The sequence below is a fragment of the Pseudozyma flocculosa genome (genome assembly GCF_000417875.1).
Source record: "Pseudozyma flocculosa PF-1 unplaced genomic scaffold scaffold00011, whole genome shotgun sequence".
Taxonomy (NCBI): domain Eukaryota; kingdom Fungi; phylum Basidiomycota; class Ustilaginomycetes; order Ustilaginales; family Ustilaginaceae; genus Pseudozyma; species Pseudozyma flocculosa.
In genome coordinates, this window is record NW_006920879.1 from 93,284 (window position 1) to 112,294 (window position 19,011).

At 66.0% G+C, this 19,011-nt stretch overlaps 6 protein-coding genes across 6 annotated transcripts; 4 read left to right on the top strand and 2 right to left on the bottom strand.

The window, feature by feature from the left end:
- Positions 1 to 252: 252 nt before the first annotated feature.
- Positions 253 to 3,984, top strand: PFL1_03534 (uncharacterized protein; the record flags this gene model as incomplete). The annotated part of the gene is made up of 3 exons (XM_007881054.1): positions 253 to 3,366; positions 3,488 to 3,596; positions 3,755 to 3,984. 3 exons carry the CDS (start codon positions 253 to 255, stop codon positions 3,982 to 3,984), a joined length of 3,453 nt encoding a protein of 1,150 aa, XP_007879245.1.
- Positions 3,985 to 5,860: 1,876 nt separating this feature from the next.
- On the top strand, positions 5,861 to 8,053 carry PFL1_03535 (uncharacterized protein; the record flags this gene model as incomplete). Its single annotated transcript, XM_007881055.1, has 1 exon — positions 5,861 to 8,053. The coding sequence occupies one exon, from the start codon at positions 5,861 to 5,863 to the stop codon at positions 8,051 to 8,053; it is 2,193 nt and encodes a 730-aa protein (XP_007879246.1).
- Positions 8,054 to 9,285: 1,232 nt separating this feature from the next.
- Positions 9,286 to 10,450, top strand: PFL1_03536 (uncharacterized protein; the record flags this gene model as incomplete). Its single annotated transcript, XM_007881056.1, has 2 exons — positions 9,286 to 10,092; positions 10,196 to 10,450. The coding sequence occupies 2 exons, from the start codon at positions 9,286 to 9,288 to the stop codon at positions 10,448 to 10,450; spliced, it is 1,062 nt and encodes a 353-aa protein (XP_007879247.1).
- A 703-nt stretch (positions 10,451 to 11,153) lies between these two features.
- PFL1_03537 (uncharacterized protein) lies at positions 11,154 to 12,842 on the bottom strand (the record flags this gene model as incomplete). The annotated part of the gene is made up of 2 exons (XM_007881057.1): positions 11,154 to 12,665; positions 12,810 to 12,842. 2 exons carry the CDS (start codon positions 12,840 to 12,842, stop codon positions 11,154 to 11,156), a joined length of 1,545 nt encoding a protein of 514 aa, XP_007879248.1.
- A 1,415-nt stretch (positions 12,843 to 14,257) lies between these two features.
- PFL1_03538 (uncharacterized protein) lies at positions 14,258 to 16,822 on the top strand (the record flags this gene model as incomplete). Its single annotated transcript, XM_007881058.1, has 3 exons — positions 14,258 to 14,311; positions 14,405 to 16,623; positions 16,792 to 16,822. The coding sequence occupies 3 exons, from the start codon at positions 14,258 to 14,260 to the stop codon at positions 16,820 to 16,822; spliced, it is 2,304 nt and encodes a 767-aa protein (XP_007879249.1).
- A 335-nt stretch (positions 16,823 to 17,157) lies between these two features.
- Positions 17,158 to 18,537, bottom strand: PFL1_03539 (uncharacterized protein; the record flags this gene model as incomplete). Its single annotated transcript, XM_007881059.1, has 3 exons — positions 17,158 to 17,194; positions 17,370 to 17,787; positions 17,982 to 18,537. 3 exons carry the CDS (start codon positions 18,535 to 18,537, stop codon positions 17,158 to 17,160), a joined length of 1,011 nt encoding a protein of 336 aa, XP_007879250.1.
- Between the last annotated feature and the right edge of the window lie 474 nt (positions 18,538 to 19,011).

Below are 19,011 nucleotides of genomic sequence, written 5' to 3' on the forward strand. Positions count from 1 at the left end.
GGGCAGAGGGGCGGGTAGGGGCGGGCAGGCCGGAGCGAGGTGCAGATGCATGTGGAGTCGAGTTGGAGTTGGGTTGGGCGATCGCCGTGCGGGCCAGCAGCCCCTCGTACCCCACATTCCACTCTTCGACCTCGACCACCACCACCACCACCCGCTGTCACCATCACACTACTCTTGCCGAAATCGATACGCGCCACCACCACCCACAATCACTTCCGCCACGGCCCCGCGCCCTGCTCGAGCCTCGCCGCCATGACGCTCAACACCTTCCTCGCCCATCCAGGCCCACCATCCCTGGCCGGTGCACCCTCCAGCGCCGATTCCAGCACCCTCAGCGACCCATCGCTCCACTACAGCCCGCACTCTGCAGCCACCGTAATCGAGCGCCTGCGAACCATCCGCAACTCCATCATCGGCTCCCGCACCAAAAAGTCGAGCCTGGTCAACACGGCATCCATGCACGACTTTGTCCACCTCCTCCGCATCGACCTCGCATCGTCGCCCCACGCGCTCGAAATTGTCGCCCTCGCGTCCACCATCGTCGCTTCCCTCTCCAACACACCCGCACCGCACACTCTCCTTCAGCTCCTCCGCGCAGGCATACACGACGCCCTCATCGACTCGCTAAAGGCGCTCGTGGACCACCTCGCAAACACGGGCCACCACTTCCTCGCCACCACCACGGCCGCCGCCGCCGCAACCACCGGCCCGCTGAAGCTCCTCGAGGCCGTCCTCAGGGCACTCCGCTCCATCCTCCTCGCCATCGCAGACGGCCTCTCGGCCAGCCCGCGCTGGGGCATCGGCTCCGCCTGGGGCACCAGCTCCGTCTCCTCGGGTGTCGCCATCCCCGCCGCACACCCAGGCCCAGGCGGTCTCAAGGTGGTCGGCATCAGCAGCAGAGAGTCGCGCCTGCCCTCCGCCACCCATCGTCCCCGCGATGTCACCATGGCCAGCGCCAGCTCCGAAGACCTCCGCGCGCAGCGCAAGCGGCTCAACAACAACACCGAGCTCGACCAGCTGCGCGAGCTCAGGAGCCTCTCTCGCTCCTTTCTCACCGCCGTCTACTCGCCTCAAAACCTGCCCTACCTCGTCGGCCCGCTCTTCATCTCGCGCATCCCCCTCCAGGGCCCCGCCAAGCTGCCGCGTCCTCAGAGCCCCGCCACTGCATCCGCGGGCGGCCTTCGCGACGTCGCCATGCACTCGCGCGCCTCGTCCTCGGTCGGAATGTCGAGCCCAGCACTCGGCGCCACTGCCGAGCTACTCGATGGCAAGGCCAGCGCCACTCTCACCGGCAACGGTGCCATGGTCGATGTCGACGAGCTGCCCCTTGCCACGCGCTCCAAGATCCTCAGCATCACCGAGATGGTCTGCGCCACCATCGCCGGGACCGTCTACATACCCGGTCACTCTGGAGGGCGTGCCACTGCCTCTAGGCGAGCAGACTCGGCTCCGGCTGCCGCCGAGTCGCCGGACAGGGAGCTCGCCGAGCGACGCGAACGGCTGCTTGACTTTGCAGCCAGCGACAGCCCCTACCTGCACCCTTCGCAGCGGCCAGCGGGGCAGAGCTCAACGTCGGCCACGGACCTGCCCGGCAATGGCGATGGCGAGGCTCGAGGAAGAAGCCACCAGGACGCCGATGTGCGCGGATCCTCGGGCTTCCAGGCCGAGCTGATCCGCAAGGGCTCGCGGTCGAGGTCTAGGATCAAGGAAGCCACCCACGGCGGTAACGGCAGCATCAGCGGCGATGCTGGCCACCTGCCGCTGTGGGAGGAGGAGGAGGCGAGCCTCGATCGCGCCGGGGCCGGCGCCGGCGACGACGAGGGCCCTGCCACGGTGCTTTCGGTGCTGCTGGCCGCCTCCGAGTGCGGCTTTTCCAAGGTCCAGGAGGCCGCGCTGTGGTGCCTGGCGGAGCTGACGCGCGAGAACGCCGACGCCTCGATCCGGCTGTTCCGCTTTAGCACGCCCTCGGGCACCCTGCCGACGTCGATGCTCCTCAACCTGCGCCGCGCCATGAGCCCCGGCGTCCGGCTCGCTGCCTTTTGCTGCCTGGCCCACATCATCAAGGTGCACCCGTTTACGCCCAGGACGAATCAGTGCGTCCTCGAGGTGCTGATCGAGCTGCTCGACCAGAAGGCGGTCACCGCGTCGGGCGCCGCGTCGGGCGCCGCGTCGTCGTTGTCGTCATTGTCGTCGACGGCGTCGCCGACGGCATCGCTGCAGGCTCAGAGCCAGGTGCAGATCCAGGTGCAGGCGGCCTTTGCCATTGCCAGGCTGGTGGCCGACGAGCCGGAGCTGCAGACGCTGGCGGCAGACAACTACGACGCGCTCGGCAAGCTCACGGCGCTTCTGGATCGGGCGTGCAGCCAGAGCGGCGAGGCAGAGTCGTCGAGCTCGTCTCCCGCGCTGCGGCCGTCTGGCGGCGGCTTTGCCAACCCGACCATGGGGACCGCGCCGCCCGCCGTCGACGAAGGGCTGATCCGGCTGCGCGAGGCGTGCCTGAGTGCCATGGCCGCGCTCACGTTCCAGCAGGACGAGCTGCGCCGCCGCGCCGTCGACACGTGCACGCCGTCGGTCCTGTCGATGCTGGTGCCCTGCCTCACGTTCCCGGCGCTCGGGGTGCGCGTGGCGGCGTGCCGGCTGACGCGCGCCCTGTCGCGCAGCATCTCGATCCTGCGCACGTCGCTCGTCGACGCCGGCATCGCCGCCAAGCTGGTGGGCCTCATCAACGACGAGGACGAGGACGAGGCGGTCAAGGTCGAGGCGACGGCGGCCATCTGCAACCTCATGACCGATTTCAGTCCGATGCGCAAGCTGGTCATGGAGCAGGGCGGGCTGGACCGCCTCGTCGCCTTTGCCCACGGTCGGCTGCACGGACCGGCGACGTCGGTTGAGGCGACGAGCAGCCCAGATTCGGGCGCGTGCGCGAGTGCGGATGCGGCGTGCCAGGATCTGCGGCTGAACGCGCTGTGGGCGCTCAAGAACATGCTGTGGAAGTGCGAAAAGCTCGCCAAGGTCGAGGTGCTGGACAAGCTCGGGTGGGACTTTGTCGTGGCGCAGGCGCTCGACGGCGAGATGGTGATGCGGGAGCAGGCGCTCAACATCCTGCGCAACGCGGCGGTGGGCACGTCGGACGACGTCGAGATGGTCGTCTGCGGCGTCGGGGGCGGCGGCGGCGGCGACGGGGGCGAGAGGCTGATGGACCTGCTGGAGAAGACGATCTGGGAGTGCAAGGACGCGGGTGTTGAGGGCGCGTCGACGCTCGAGCAGACGGCGTGCCTGCTCGTCAACCTGGCCACGGGCAGCGACCGGCACAAGCGGCTGCTGCTGCGCAGGCCCAACCTGCTCGACGCCCTCGTCTTTTTCTCGGTGGGTACCGCCAGCTGGCGGGCGGGGCAGGCGGTCAATGAGAGGGAGTCCGGGCGCTGACGCATCCCATCTCCTCCCCCTTCCCCCTTCTCTTGGGCGGCGTGGCTGCACTGCACTACAGAACCACCCGTGGAAGGAGATCCGGTGCGCGTCGGCCAAGTGCATCTCTAATCTCCTCTTCCGACCCTCGATGGCCGTCGGCGAGGGGAGCCGGAGCGACAACGGAGAAGGTGAGCATGCCGCAGCCGCAGTGATGTGTCGGCAGCCATCTGCCCCGCTATCGTTTCCGACTGGATCCCTCTGCGACCATCCTCTGACAATCACTTGCACTTGTGCCCCCTCCCTCCTCTTCTCCCTTTTCTTCCTCGCCCGCCCGCCGTGCACGCAGAAGTGGTGGTGGAAGCGACGAACCGGCTGCGTTCATTCGGCATCGAGGAGCGCCTGCGCTCCCTCTGCACCGACGCGGAACTCGACGTGGCCGAAAAGGCGCGTGTCGCGCTCAAACGCTTTGAGCTCGCCCTCGCCTCTGCCTCTGCCGCCGCATCTGCATCTGCATCTGCCGTCTCCGTCTCTGCACCCGGCGGCGGCGGTGTCTCGACGTCGTTTGGGTCCATTTAGATTGCGATTGCGATTGCGTCGGTGCAGATCAGACGGGGGCGGGGCCGTATTGCACTCTTGTACAACACGAACGAATGATGAAGGATGGATTGGCTCGACGATTTGCATTGGCGGGTGTCGTTTGTCATGTAGGTTATGGCTTTGGCTTTCGATCGTGTCGGGTCGGGTCGAGTCGAGTCTTGTCATCGCGTCCCGCCCGTCCCTCTATCCAGCCGCCGTCCAGGCGCATCGGACGATCTGTTGAAGAGGTGAAGTCAGCGCCGGCGCCTGCGGCTGCCGTCGCGGCAGAGTATGTGGCTGAGGCTGGAGCTGAGGCGGGTAGGGACCAACTGAAAAGCGAAGCCTAATCGAGCTGGTCCGGGGTTGATGGTACGGTGGTGGGACCGCGTTGTCATCGACCGGGCCCGAGGGCAGGCGAAGACTTTTTCACATTGAATTTCCGGCTTGCTCCCTTTGCGATTCGAGCTGAGCGGATGGCGTTGCGATGTCGGAGGGTCGGTCACGTTCGCTCGTGCGAGGGCGCAGCACCAATGGCCTGGCCTGCTACAGTATGGTCTGGCTGCGGCGTTCATCACGCAATCCACAACGGGTCGATGGGTCAGAGCCCAGGGTCGAGGGTGGCAGCCATATTGAGACACGTCCCCAACGAGGCTGCCGGACCGGCGGAAGGAGCGGGAAGGGGTTACGCGCGGATCCACCTGTCACGCCGCCACTAGCTCGGCACGGCAATGGTAAGATAGGGATAGGGTTTCGCATCCCCTTCCCGGTCTTGATCTTGCCCCGCTTGTCCCCTCGATTCAATAGATTCGCCTCTGATGGCGCTCAAAGGCCCCCCCACCTTGGGTCGTACCGTCAAGGTTCTAACGAAGAAGGGGGAGCGGATCAGAAGATGTCCCGGTCGATGGACGGCGAGTGCGAGCCTAGGCGAGACGAATCAATTCCGTCTCTAACTAATCTGTCGTCGTTCCACGCCGGATCGACACGCCCTTGGCGTACGTGTCTCTTTGCCACCGTAGGGCGCGGTGGGGTTCAGGGCAACGAGACGAAGCCGAAGCCAGCGCCAGCGCCAGCGCCAGCGCCAGCGCCAGCGCCAACTGTGCCGGGTTGCGAGTCGATGTGCGTGCATGGACCGAACCGCCACAACGGCGCGCGGTCCATACGGACCGACCGCCGTTCTGGTAGCGCACCGATGCCGACGCCGGTACTTATCCGCCGCACGGTCCCGGGATCGGTACGGTGCGGCGTCTTGGTCAAGCTCCGTGACGCTCCCCGCGCCTCGTCGTGACATGATGCTGCGGTCTGGCTGGCTGCGAGCGTACCGCACCGTACCGGATAGGGCGGCACGGTTGATCTTGCTCGCCGCATTTCAGCCTTGACACACCCCGCCCCTTTCCTACCGCCGGTCCGTTCGACCCCATGCGCCGCTAGACAGGTATCAGAAGCCAACGCAGCGCGGGACGGCGTCCACATCGGTGCCCGTTGACCCGCCAGGCTGCCTTGCACAGCAATCTCGGACCCAACCCCACCAACCGGCGGTGCAGCGGGCGTCGCGCCCACTCATGCTCTCCTTTGTTTCGCTGGCTGGCACCGGCGCTGCCAAGCTCGGAGGAGCTTTCCAGCCAAGGTTACAATCTTGCCTTCGCCCACCCGCCCCTCCGGCATCTAGCAACTCTCGACGAAGACGGAGCCTGCCTCGCTCGGCGCTTCCCGTCCGTACTTGCCCCCTCTTCAAGGCGCGACAAACGGACGGAGATAGCAAGCAGCCCAGATCCATACATATCTCGTGCCGCCATCTCGACGACGACCCTCCAAGTCCCTCCTCTTCCCCGTCTGTCCCGGCGCAGCAGAGGGCCTCCATCTGCAACGACCGGCCGCCATGCTGGAACACCACTCGCCCCACGTCTTTTTCCTCTCGACTTCCCCGCATCGACGACCAAAGGGCCCCGGTAGCGTCACCAGCCCACCGGCACCACCGAGCCCCGCGATACCGTCGGACAGACGAGGAAGCAGCAGCAGCCCCAGCCCCAGAAGCAGCGGCGACGATGACAAAGTCGCAACGTCGACGGTCACGTACCGGCAGCGGCACTGGTCCCTCGTCGCCATCTCGCGGCCCCTGGTCAACACTCGCGGCGGCACGTCGAGGTCGACCTTGACCGTCACCCTCCTCCACCACCCTTCCCAGACGCTCTATGCGTGGCCGTTTGACCTATCGGGCGCGACTTCGAGGGGGACCTGCTACATCACCACCGCTGCCGAAGCCGCCGCATCGAGCCGCGACGACACTGCGAGTCCGTCGCACGGGGGTGAATCGTCCTCGTCGCCGCCGTCTGGGGAAACGCTCAGCACCAGCCTCAAGGTCCTAGCTGACGTGGTACGATGCTGGATCAGCCACAGGCCATCATCCAGCCCGCGCACTGTCATGGCCAACGGCAGCAACGGGACGACCAGCGAACGGCGAACCAGCCTCGGATCGCCGCAGAGTGCCAGCTGGCTCGAGGCGAGCCAGGCCCAGGTCCTCTACGGCCGGCGCGGGAGCGGCTCGACGATATCGTCCGCCGACGTCGAACGCGATGCGCCCTTGGTCGACGAGATCAACTCGCTCCTCGGTCTGCGGCGCCTTGAGATGGTCGACGTCGTTGCGCACCTCGCGAGGCAGAAGCTGCCCTACTCCGATCCCAACGGCCATGCCTCGTGGCACATACAGGGGCCAGCCGACTCGACCTCGACCTCGACCGCAACCGCGGCACCTCCCGACAGCCCTCGCGTGAGGGTGAGGCAGGGAGGAGGTCGACCTCAACCTCGCCCGCAAGAGTCGCAGTCTTCGCTCTCGTCGTCGGCATCCGAGCGGACAGGAGGACAGGGGAGCGATGCGTCGCCGTCGTCCTCGCAGGCGTCGACGCCATGCTCGAGTCCTGAGACGAACCGAGCCGACCCCCTGATTGACCACGGTGGGACACACCAGCTCGACCATGCCTCTTCATCGCCGCCGTCGTCGTCGTCTCCGTCGTCGTCCAAGCCCAGTCTCTCTTCTCGTCGGACCGCCCACCTACCGTCCATCAACACGCAGGTCGCAGCTCGAGGAGCAAAGATCGACTTTGCCCACGTCGAGGCTGTATCGACCAGCAGCGCGGATCACGAGGAAGAGGACACGACGACGACGACGACGACATCTGCGATGGAGGGGGTTGTCGCCGCCACTGTCGTGGCATCGACGACCTACCGGGCGCAGAGCAGTCCCGAGCTGGCAGCACAGGGTAGTCCGTGTCTCGACACGCAGGGGATTCCGCAGATCCTCGTCGTCGGACCTTCGCCGCTGGACGCCCCCACGCCCTCGAGGTGGTCCCCGCAGCAGAGCCAGCACCAGCAGCAGGAGCGGAGGACCGTTGTGCTCTACGACGGACGAAGAGAGAAGGACGCAGCTTCGACCCCATCTTCATCCTCGCCGGGCGCATCATCAAAGAGACCGAGCCTGTCGAGGCGCACGGAGACGGTGGGGTCGGTGCGTGCCGACGAGGGCGGTGGGACCGGCTCGCGACGGAGCGCTCAGGAACACGGCAACGACGACCACACCCGGTCGGATCGTCATCCGAATCCTTCTGTCGTCAAGGCTTCGGACACCGTAAAGACAGCACCAGCGGCAGCCTCGGCGGCGGCGGCGTCGCAGACGACGACGACCAAGGGCCTATGGAGGGCATCGTCGCTGATGCGCGTGACGCACAGCGTGGACGCTACGCCATCATCACATCGTCGACCGCGATGGCTGAGGACGAGAACGAGCAGCGAGGGCGCAACGGACGCCGTGGACGGTGCGAGCAGCAGGGGCAGCAAGAGCGAAGACGTCGCGCCCGTCCGGCGCAGTGACAGTAGTGACAGTCGGGATACACCCTCGCCTCCCGCTTCTCCATCGCCGTCGCCCTCGTTCAAGGAAGGCGCCGGGACAAAGGACAGCACGTCGACGCTGAAGAGGCTGCGCAGGTCGACGTCGTCGCTGCTGCTGCGGCGCCTCATGTCGTCTACCGGCGGGTCATCGCCGTCGTTGTCGGGTACGGCGCAGCGGAGTGGCAAGTAGAAAGGCGAAGTCGGACAAGAGAGAGACGGGGATCGTGGTGCAACGGATGCCGTCATGCTGTGCCCTATCGCTGTCGCTGTCGCTGTCGGTGCGTCTGCGCCATCCACCCATCGCTAGACAGAGAGAGGTTGTGTTTGTGGCAACACGGCGCCACGATATCCGAGGCGAGATCTATCTCGAGATGAGCCGGCCATGGCCATGTGGGGCGAGGAAGTACACTTGATACGCACGGTCGACGAGCTATCGGTAAGAGGTTGCCTTGCGTTGGGCGGAACAAGACGGTGCCATGGCCTGGCCGAGCGGGCGATGAAAGGTGGCGGTGTACTGTACGGCCAGGCTGTACCTACCGTATGCGAAGACGGGGTGAGATGCACGTCGAAAACAACGGGGAGATATGCGGAGGCCAGTCGAGCAGCAGGCTAGGCTGGGCCGAAGGGAGGATGTATGACGTCGGGCGTGGGAAACGGGACAACATGTATGACGGCCGCCGTTGTCGTCGGAGGAGCAGGAAGAGGAAGAAAGAAGAAGCCAAGGTGTGGCACCAGACGGTCATGCTCGTGGGCCTGCCCGCTGGCCGGCTGGCTGGTACCGGTAGGCCTGGCTGTGTTGGGCACAGGGTCTGATGACGGGGGTCCAGGGGGCAGTGCACCTCAGTCGAGACGAGGACAGGGCAAGGGCGATGCGATGCGATGCGATGGCCTGGCCTGGCCCTAGCGTGGCGGGCGTGGCGAGGTCAGGCAGACAGGCAGGCCGGCCGGCAACGACGGAGGGTCGGACGTCATACCGCAACGCTGCCGCCCGTTTGTGTTGGGGGCCGTGCACCGCGTGCACCGCGACCCTGCCTGCCTGCCTCCTCCACGCTGCCACCTGCCGGGGCGTTGCTTGACAGGCGGCGGCCTCGAGCCGTCGTGACTGTGGTATGAACTCATTGCCCCGCGGGCGAGCCAGCCACGCCAAAGCCCCCCGCCCGTGCCTTGCCTTTTGCCTCCTCGCCACACAAGGCTGGACTCAGAGAGTGCAGGCGGTAGTAGAGGCCTGGCCATGCCGAGACCCAAGACACACGCTCCGTATGCCCCCCCTGCCGCCCTCGCACCCCTCGGCCCCCGCCTGCAAGACATATATAGATCCCACTCCTTCCAGCCTCGCTGCCCTTCACTGCACTCTCACACCACATCTCTATCTCCAACCACCACAGCACGCACACAAACTCACCAACTCACGTACGACCCGCCATGTCTTCTCTGATCAACAAGGCCAAGGAGTTTGCCCACTCTGAAAAGGGCCAGAACCTCAAGGACAAGGTCATGGGCAGCAAGAACAGCGATAACAGCAACGAGAGCTACGACAATTCCACCACCACCACGTCCTCCTCGGGCGGTGGATACGGCAACAACGACAACACCTACTCGTCGTCGTCCAACAACGGCGCTGGCTTCACGTCGGGCGAGCAGGGACGCGACAACTGGTCCGCCTCAACCGGAAACAACACCAGCAACAACAACTACAACTCTTCCTCGGACAACAACCAGTACGGTTCGACGGGAGGTGGACGAGGAGGGGCGACGAGCGAGTTTAGCAGGGAAAACGAGTACAGCTCCTCTTCCAACCGCGCCAATGCGGCGGGCGGGGACACGCTGCGACGCAACGACGAGTACACGACCGGCGGCGGCGGCGGCCTTTCTTCGTCGTCGGACGACACCTTCCGACGCAACAACGAAGGTAGCGCCGGTACCCACTCCGGTGGGCTGGGCGGCGAGGGCTACTCGGGCCGCAACCAGCGGAACGACGACATCTTTGGCAGCAGCGCCGGCGTCGGTGGCGGTGGCGGTGGTGCTGGACGCGATGGGACGGGATTCTCGAATGTCGAAGACGGCGCGGCGGGGGCGCGTCAGGGCCGCTCGGGCGTGAGTGGCGCCCAGGGCGGTCAGTACGGTCTGGCCGGCGACAACGATAGCCGCTACGCCAGCGACAACACCTTCTCGAGCGGCGGCGCCGGTGCTGGCGGTGCATCGCGCGGTAACGAACCGTACGGAAACGACGTGAGTAGTGGCGACGACGCCTTGGCTCCTGCCCCTTCCTTCCTCCCTCTCTCGCTCACCTCACCTCACCTCACCTCGCCTCCACCATCAACGCCACGCACAGTCGACGGTCAACGAAGGCGGATACGGCCGCAACGCAGCGGGCGACTCGTTTTCGCGCGACAACCAGACGGGTTTCGGCAACGACGGCTCGCGCGGCCAGTTCGGCAGCAACGACGTCGACGACCGTAACAAGTTTTCATCCACCGGCGGCGGCGGCGGCGGCGGCGTTGGCGGAGCGGGCTACGGAAGCGGCAGCTCGAGAAACGACGAGGACGCCTACATCAACCGTTCCAGCGACCGCTCCACTGGCTTCTAGCCATGTCTTCCGTGGTAGCACGTAGCTTGATCGTTCCGAGCGATACCCCCCTCCTCCTCTGTTTTGCGTCATACACGATATGCCCTTCTCCCCCGCTTGCTCTGAGAATGAATACGAACATAATCTGCCTACTCTTTTGCGGGTGAAGCAACGGCCAATGAGCGCCGGTGCACGATACCGTCCCGCCTCCAGCCTCGTGTTCGTCGAGAGCAGCCGATGGAGGCAGATGGATCCGAGCTGCGCGGCATCCAGTGCCGTCGCTGTGTCAAGCCTCGCGAGGGAGAAGGAACTGCTTCCGATAAGACACGCGCGCAAAGATGAAGGGGGAACGAGCGAGAGATCCGACGACGGCCCGACCCGATTCAGCCCAGGTCGGGCTAGCTGGCTGGTGCCGTAGTGAGCGAAGCGAGTGTATCGATGACAACGAACGATGATAAGAATCAACACTGAAAGCGGCGAAGCGTGGCGTGGCGTTGGGGGGCAGACGGGAGAAAAGGAGCGGAGGGGGGCGTCCAACGGCAGACTGACTGATTGTTCGATGCGACGGCGACAAGAGCGGCTTGGAACGAGAGAGAGAGAGAAAGAGAGCGAGAGGGCATCGGCTGCGCGCGGGAGAGGGGTCGAGCCTGTACGCGCATGGGCGTGCTAAAGGGAATCGGATGGTGCAAAGGGCGGACAGATGGCGGACGGCACGACCGCCGGCTCAGAGCAGCTTGCGCTTGCTCTCCGTCTCCCAGCCCTGCGACTCGTACTTGTCCAGGTTGGCGCGGAACATCCAGGGCAGCACGGTGAAAAAGATGGCGACCAGCGCCAGGCTGCCGCCGAGGAGCGACCAGGCCGCCTTTTCGTGGGCGGGCGTGGCGAAGGCCTTTTTGCCGTTGGGCAGCTTGGTCGCCTTTGTCTTTTCCGTCTTGTCGCCCGGGTTGGACGTGTCGGTGAGCGAGGGGTAGCTGGTGTTGTAGTCGGCCACAAAGATGCGCGCCACCGACTTGTCGGCGCGGATCATGGGGTAGTCCTGGTGCGAGGTGCCCTCGATGACATCGAGCGAGTGCGACGAGGGGAAGCCACCCGCCTGGCGGCCGAGCATCATGACAAACTGCGAACCGCGGTCCAAGTGGCTGCCGCCCTGGGTCAGCGCCTCGCAGTGCGTGTCACCGGCACCCGTGTCGAGCAGGCCGAGCGCGTAGTGCACCTTGCGCCCCAGGTAGCGCTGCACCACCTCGTCGTGGCCGTCCTTGACGTCGTAGCGGGCGTAGCGCGGGATGGCCGAGTAGTTGCCCAGCCCGTAGGGCCAGACGTCGACGCCGCCGCACGAGGCGTTGGCGTAGGGGCGCTCGCCGTCGATCCACGCCCACGAACCCGGGTTGCCCACCCAGTACTGCATGTTGGGGTCGTACGACTTGCGCTTCTTGAGGAGGGCGTAGCGGTGGGTGGCCTGGCCGCCCATCGAGTGGCCGCCGACGACGACCTGGTGCAGGTTGGGGAACTCGCCCGAGAGGAAGAGCCAGTCGGTGAGGTTGTCCATGACGGCGTAGGTGCTGATGCCGGGCTTGACGTTTTCGTTTCTCGAGTTGCCGCCGCGCTGCCACTGGGAGCCGTGGAAGTAGAGCTCGTTGGGGCCGACGGCGCCCGCCGACTTGTCGTTCTGGTTCATCCAGGCGGGGGCGAGGATGGCGACCTCGGCCGGGTTGACGCCGTTGGCGGGGTTGTTTGCGGCGACGGAGAGGGCGTTGCGGAAGAGGTTGGCGTAGTTCCAGGCGTCCCTGGGCTTACCGGGCATGGTCATGATGACGCGCTTGATGGCGCTGTTGTCGGCGCCGGGCTGGTAGTTGTTGGTGATGTAGAAGGGCATGATGAGGCCCTGGTAGGCGACAAAGGTGCGGTTGAGGGTGAAGCCCTCGAGGTCGGGGAGCGCCTGCCAGGCGGTGTCGCCGTCGGTGATTCCGAGCTGCTGTGCGAGGTCGGTGGCGGTCGGTGTGGCGACAAAGGGGACCTGCTCGAGGCCGGGCGGGTTGGCGGTGTTGCCGTCGCCCTGTACGATGAGGGCGTCGGTCTGTACGGGCGAGTTTGCGTTGGGCACGCCGGGGATGGTCTGTATGTCCTGTGCGGCCTTTACGGGGTCATTTGGTGCTTCGTCTGCGATGTACTGGTACTGTGCCTGTCGCTTTACGACCTTTTGTGTTCTTGTTGGGCCGCGGCGGGTGCTGCGGGCGGGCTGAGAGCGTGGGAGGAGGTCGGCGGCGGCGGCGGCGAGGGGAGCGTCTAGCCGGTCTTGGCCGAGACTGCGCTGCTGTGGTGAGGGCTGTTTTTGTTGCTGCTGCTGCTGCTGTGCTGCTGCGGAGGATGCGAGCGCGAGCACTGGCAGCAAGAGAGTGGATATGGCAATCTTCATGATGGGCGGACCGAGCGGAACGAGGCGGCGGGTGAATGGTCGGGCCGTGCGGCGACCGAGGTGGCTGAGGGGCAACGAGTGTAGGTGGTGTGGGTGGATGTGCGGGGCGGAAGAATCAAAGGGTGGATGGGAGCCAGCCAGCTGGAAAAGGATGTTGGAGGTGCCAGAGTGCGGTGGTGGCTTGGATAAACGGCGACGGCGACGAAGGCGAGGATGATGGGCGTGCAGAGGTCGGGCGGGTGGTGATGGTGGTGGCGATGATCGAGGTGGTGGTTGGTGGTGGTGGTACGAGGGCAGCCGAGAGGCAGGCTGTGTGCGAGCCCTGCGAGGCGAGGCGGCGAGGCGAGGGCGGTTGCACGAGGGGCAGAGCGTGTGTGGTTGTGTGTCGAAAGCTGGCTTGGCTCGACTGGCTGGCTGGCTGGCTGGCTGGCAGCCCGACTGCCCGACCGTCCCGCCTTGGTGCCGTGCCCGGCTGCTTTTGTTTCTCAAACTCTGGGCGGGGCCTGCCTGCAGCCCGCGCCCCTCTGGGCCTGCCGAGCGCGCCCCACCCGCTCGGAAATAGAAAAAATGCCGCCGTGGTTGGGTGGCCTGCAAGCCTGCCAGCCACGGGGCATCCCGACCTCGGCGACGGGCGGTGGCTGCCTGCATCTCTCCCTCGACCTCGTCCGGCCCTTGATGGTCAAGCACTCGTCGCGCCTGGCAAGCACTCGAGCGACGATGCAACGCGGCGCAGAGCAAGCCAGTTGTACTCAAGAGGGGCAGCGAGCAGACCAACCGAGCCACACAGTCTGGCAGGTGACTTGAAGGCGCGTGGTGCCGGATGCTGGTGGCTGGGCAGGCCACGGCTGCGTTTGGGCTGCAGATCGATGCGGGCCAGTCGAGGCTGGTGCAGGCTAAGGGGCTCCCTGGCATCGCCGATCCCAGGCTGGCAGCGAGCCGTATCGGGCCAAAAATCATCGGCATGATGGCACCCGATTGGACCTGAAGCGAGCCAACCCGATGGCCGTTTCGGCAGCCCAACTCCGAAGCCAAAGCCGGCGGGGGTGACGGAGAGTGAGGCGAGGCAGGGCAGGCCTCCACCTCGTCTTTGCGGCCGGAGCAGCAGCGGGAACGCCAAGCCGGCTGGCAGGCCTGCTTTTGCACCGTGGGTCCGCGCCCCTCGTCACTCTGGCTCCCCTCGTCGTCGTCACCTCGCCCTGCCTCACCCTCATCACATCCTCGGCCTGCCCAAACCAAATCCAGAGCCAGAGACAAGACAGCCCTCACCACCACCACCACCACGACTCTCTCTCTCTTCCTCACTCGCTCGCCATCATCACTGCAACCAACCACCCCTCGCCCTCGCTGCCCCTCACCTCGAATCATCACCCCTTTCCAATCCGCACCCATCCTAACACTCCCGCACCGGCCCCACCATGGGCAACCCCATCCCCGTCTCGCTCTCCCAGGAGTGCAGAAAGGCGACGCAGGTGAGGATCAGCGCCCCTTGCCCCCCCTTGCACGTCCCTCTTCGCTCTCCAATCTGACACGCCTAGCCTTCCCTCCCCTACCCCCCTCCCCAGATCTTAAACGACTTCGTCGACCCCGTAAACGGCCTCGACAGGGTGCTCCCCCTCAGCGTCCTTCGCAAGGCAAAGGGCTTCGCCATCTTCTCGGTCTTCCGCATCGGCTTTGTCCTCTCGGCTCGCGCAGGCAGCGGCGTCGTCATCGTAAAGACCGACGATGGCAAGTGGTCCGCTCCCGCAGCCATCGGCATCGGCGGCCTCGGCGGCGGTTTCAACGTCGGCGCAGAGGTCACCGACTTCCTCATCGTACTCAACTCGCGCTCCGCAGTACGCTCCTTTATGGCCACCGGCTCCCTCCAGCTCGGCGGAAACCTCAGCCTCGCCGTCGGGCCCCTCGGCAGGTCCGCAGAGGCCAGCGGTTCCGTAAACAGCTCCGGAAAGCTCGCAGCCATGTTCAGCTACAGCCGAAGCAAGGGCCTCTACGGCGGCGTATCCGTAGAGGGCACCGTACTCATCGACCGCGAAGACGCAAACGGAAAGGCCTACGGTCGCAACGGCCACACGGCAAAACAGATCCTCTCCGGCAGCGTAGACGTGCCCGCCTTTGCCCAGGGACTCATCAGCACCATCGAACGCTTCACGCTCGCACACACCCCAGTAGGCGACCTCGACCACAACCCCTACGACGATGAAGACTTTTTCCGCTATGGCGATCGCGGCCGCGACCGACCGCAAGGCAGCGGCAGAAATCGGGACCGCGACCGCGACAGCCTCGACAGCGACTCACTCCACTCGAGGGATCCAAGTGCAGCGGCCGCCAGCACTGCGGCGGGCATGAGCTGGAGCGAGCGGAGGGAGCAGTACCAGAACGGCGGCGCCTCGGGAGCATCGCGCAAGCAGGGCACCGGCAAGCACGCGTCGGACCTGCTGGAAGACGACTTTGACCGCCTTGGCATCTCGGACCCGCCGCGCCGCAGCTCCGAGAGCTGGACCGAGGCCGACAGGCGGCGACGCAACGAGGCCGAGACGCGCAACCTCGGCAGCTACGCGTTCGGCTCGCCCATATCGTCCATCTCCAATGCCCCGCCTCGGACGGGCTCGGGCGCGTCGGTCCGCAAGCGACCAGGGATCCGCCAGCGCTCGTCGAGCATCGCAAGCAACCTCAGCTTCGGCAGCTTTGGCAGGAAAAAGTCGGAACGGACCGGATCCACGCCCATCCCGGACAGCAGCGGTGCCGACGTCGACGTCGACGTCGACCTCGGCGGCAGGCGCAGCGCGCAGCGAGAGCCGCTAGACTCGTTGGACAGGGAGCTGCAGAGCGGCAGCTTCGGTGGCGGCGGCAGCAGCAGTGCGGGCTACAGGGGCTCGTCGTACCGCCCTTCGCACTCTGGCCGCAGTCCGAGCTACGGTGGACCGCTGAACAGCGGAGCCTTGTTTGATGCGCCGGCGTCGGCGACGGCGTCATCGTCGGCATCGCCGTTCCGGCAGCACCGCACCAACTCGAGCATGTCGGTCACGGGTCGGCATGGGTGGTCGACGTTTGACTCGGGCGACGGCGATGGCGACGGCAACGGTTTTGGCGGCGGTCGCCACGGTGACTTTGCCGATGACGATCTGTTCGGCGGTGCGAGGAAGGCCCGCGAAGGCTCGACTGCAACCTCGGATCCATTTGCGGATCTGACGGCCGGCCTGGAGCGGAAGTGGACGGGCACGGGCCCTGGGGCAGGTCGGACGCCGCAGCTGCAGCCCAAGTGGGACGGGGGCTATGCGGGATCGACGATGCGCGGCATCTCGACGCTGGGCGCCACCAACGTGCCGCAACCGACGGCGAGCCCGTCGTCTGCCGGCATCTCGACGTCGCCCACATCGACACGACGACGATCCGGGATCGCATCTCGAAGCGGGACGACGCCGACGATACCGGAAAGCCACGGCGACGACGTCAACCTCATTGGCGACGACGACGACTTTGTCACGAGCAGCAGCAACGGTGGTGGTGGTGGAGGTAGGGAGGGAGATTACTTTGGTGGTAACGGTGGGGGCGCGGGCAATGGTTTCTTCGCAAATGGACGGGACGACGACGAGGGGGGGGAGGGGGAGGGGGAGCCGCGGGTGATAGAGAGGGTGGTGGCGCTGTACGACTTTGAGGCGCAGCAAGAGGGCGATCTGGGCTTCCAGAGGGGACAGGTGATTGGCGTCACGAAAAAGACGAGGACGCGCGACGACTGGTGGCAGGGTCGTGTCGAGGTCGGCGGATTGGGCAGCCGCATTGGAATGTGAGTTTCCCCCACCGCCGGGGCTCGCGCGCCGCGTTGGTTTTGCTCGACGAGCTGGAGTCGAAGGGAGGCCGGGCTGATTCTGACCTTCTTTCGTGTCCCCTCCTCCACACTTTTACTCCCCACCCCGAACCGCGATCCCCGTTGCTCAACATCGAAATCGTCCAGTTTCCCAGCATCGTATACCCAATCCCTCTAGCCCCTCCCTCCTTCAGTCTCGTCTCCCCCTCGACCTTATCTGGTCCTCGCCGCACCCCGCACCAGGACCCTTTTTCCCCCTCTGGATCGCATGCACAACAGAGACTATCCCGGCTCGCGATAGGGTCTTGGGGGGGATCTATTTCGCTTTAGGTCTTGCCGATGACATCGGATCCGAGCGGGCTAGGCTGGGCCGCCATTGATCGAATCGACCGACGCTCGGACTGAGCAAGGTAGGGGTTGGGCTGGTTGTGGCTTTACAAGGGTGTGGGGCTGGAGCGAGAACGAGAGAGAGATAAGAGAGGAACGGGCGGGTCGTCGTCGTCCTGATGCCGTTCAGGCAAGGCCGGCTTCCTGCATGGCCTTCTTCATGCTGTGGGGTGAGGGGGGGCGCGGAGCGCAGCGAAGCGGGGGAGAAAGAAGAAGATCCGAGCGAGGGTCAGCGGACTGGGCACATTGCCTTTTCGACGACGCTACGACGCCGCGACCACGCCGCGACGACGACGATGACGGCAGCGCAGCCCGAGCGCCCCACACGACAAACTCACAGGGCGCCAATCTTGGCGGGGCTGTCGGCGACAATGACGCCGGCCTTGGTGAGGGCGGCGACCTTGTCGTCGGCGCCTCCCTTTCCACCACTGATGATGGCGCCGGCGTGGCCCATGCGCCTACCGGGCGGGGCCGTCCTGCCGGCAATAAAGGCGACGACGGGCTTGGGGTTGGCGCGCGTCTTGTTGTACTTTTCCAGGTACTCTGCCGCGTCCTCCTCCATGCTGCCGCCGATTTCGCCAATGAGGACCAGGCCCTCGGACTTGTCGTCCTCGAGCAGGTACTTGACCACGTCGAGCGTCGTCGAGCCCGGGAACGGGTCGCCGCCGATGCCGACGCAGATCGACTGGCCCAGCCCGACGAGCGTCGTCTGGTTGACGGCCTCGTAGGTCAGCGTGCCGGATCGCGAGACGATACCTATGGGGGTTGCGGTGCAGAGGCAGAGGCAGGGGCAGGGGCAGGGGCAGGGGCAGGGGGCAGAGGCACAGGTAGCAGGGTCGAAGGCGGGGTAGGCCGAGGTTGCGGGTGGACAGACAAACAGCCCGTCAGTCGGTGCGTCGGGGCGAGGAAAGCGACGAGGCGCGTCGCAGCGAGAAACGGCCTCGACTCACCAATCTTTCCGGGCGTGTGGATGTGGCCGGGCATGATGCCGATCTTGCAGCCCTCGGGGTTGATGACGCCGGGGCAGTTGGGTCCGACCAGGCGGGACTTGGACTGGGAGCGGAGGGCGGCGGCGACGCGGATCTCGTCCTTCTGGGGGATGCCCTCGGTGATGCAGACGATGAGGGGCACCTCGTTCTCGATCGACTCGATGATGGCATCGGCGGCGCCGGGCGGGGGCACGTAGAGGACGCTGGCGTGGGGCTGGGTCTCGCGGACGGCCTCCTTTACGCTGCCAAAGACGGGCAGGCCGAGGTGGGTCTGACCGGCCTTTTTGGGGCTGACGCCGCCGACGAGCTTGGTGCCGTACTCGAGCGCCTGCTGGCAGTGGAAGGTGCCCGTCTTGCCGGTGAAGCCCTGGCAGATGACCTTGGAGTCCTTGTTGATCATGAGGTTCTTGATGGTGTCCTCGTACGAGCGGCGGAGCGCGCTCGTGGAAAACGAGGCGGCACCGGCGCCCGACCGCGAGAGGGGCCGGGCCAGCGTCGAGGCGGCGAGTCGGAACATGGCGAGGGTGTGGGCCGGGGGGGCGAGGTGAAGGTAGACGAGGTGAGGGAAAGACGAGGAGGCGGAGCGGTGGTGGTTGCGGCGGTGGTGTTGGTGATGGTGGTGATGGTGAGGAGGGTCGGGGTGCGGTGGTGAGGGTGGAGCTGGTGGTGACGGCCAGTGATCGCGCGCCGTTGGGTGTTGGAATTCCAGCATCACCGGCAAAACGGCGGCAGCGGCGGCGGCGGAGGCGGCGACGGACGGGGCTCGGCCTCGGCGGCCCTGGCCTGCGCTCTCTGCACTGCTCTGCGAGGGTCGAGCTCGGTCGGATCCTCAGCTTGGCTTGGCTTGGCTTGGCCTGGTTGGCCTGGCTCGAGCTGGGCGAGTGAGCGGGCGGGCGGGCGGAAGCCTCTTCCCGATTTGCCTGCCTTGGCCCAATTTTTCCCAGCCCAGCCAGCCAGCCCCAAGCCAGGCCAGGCAGGCGCTCCGGGCCAC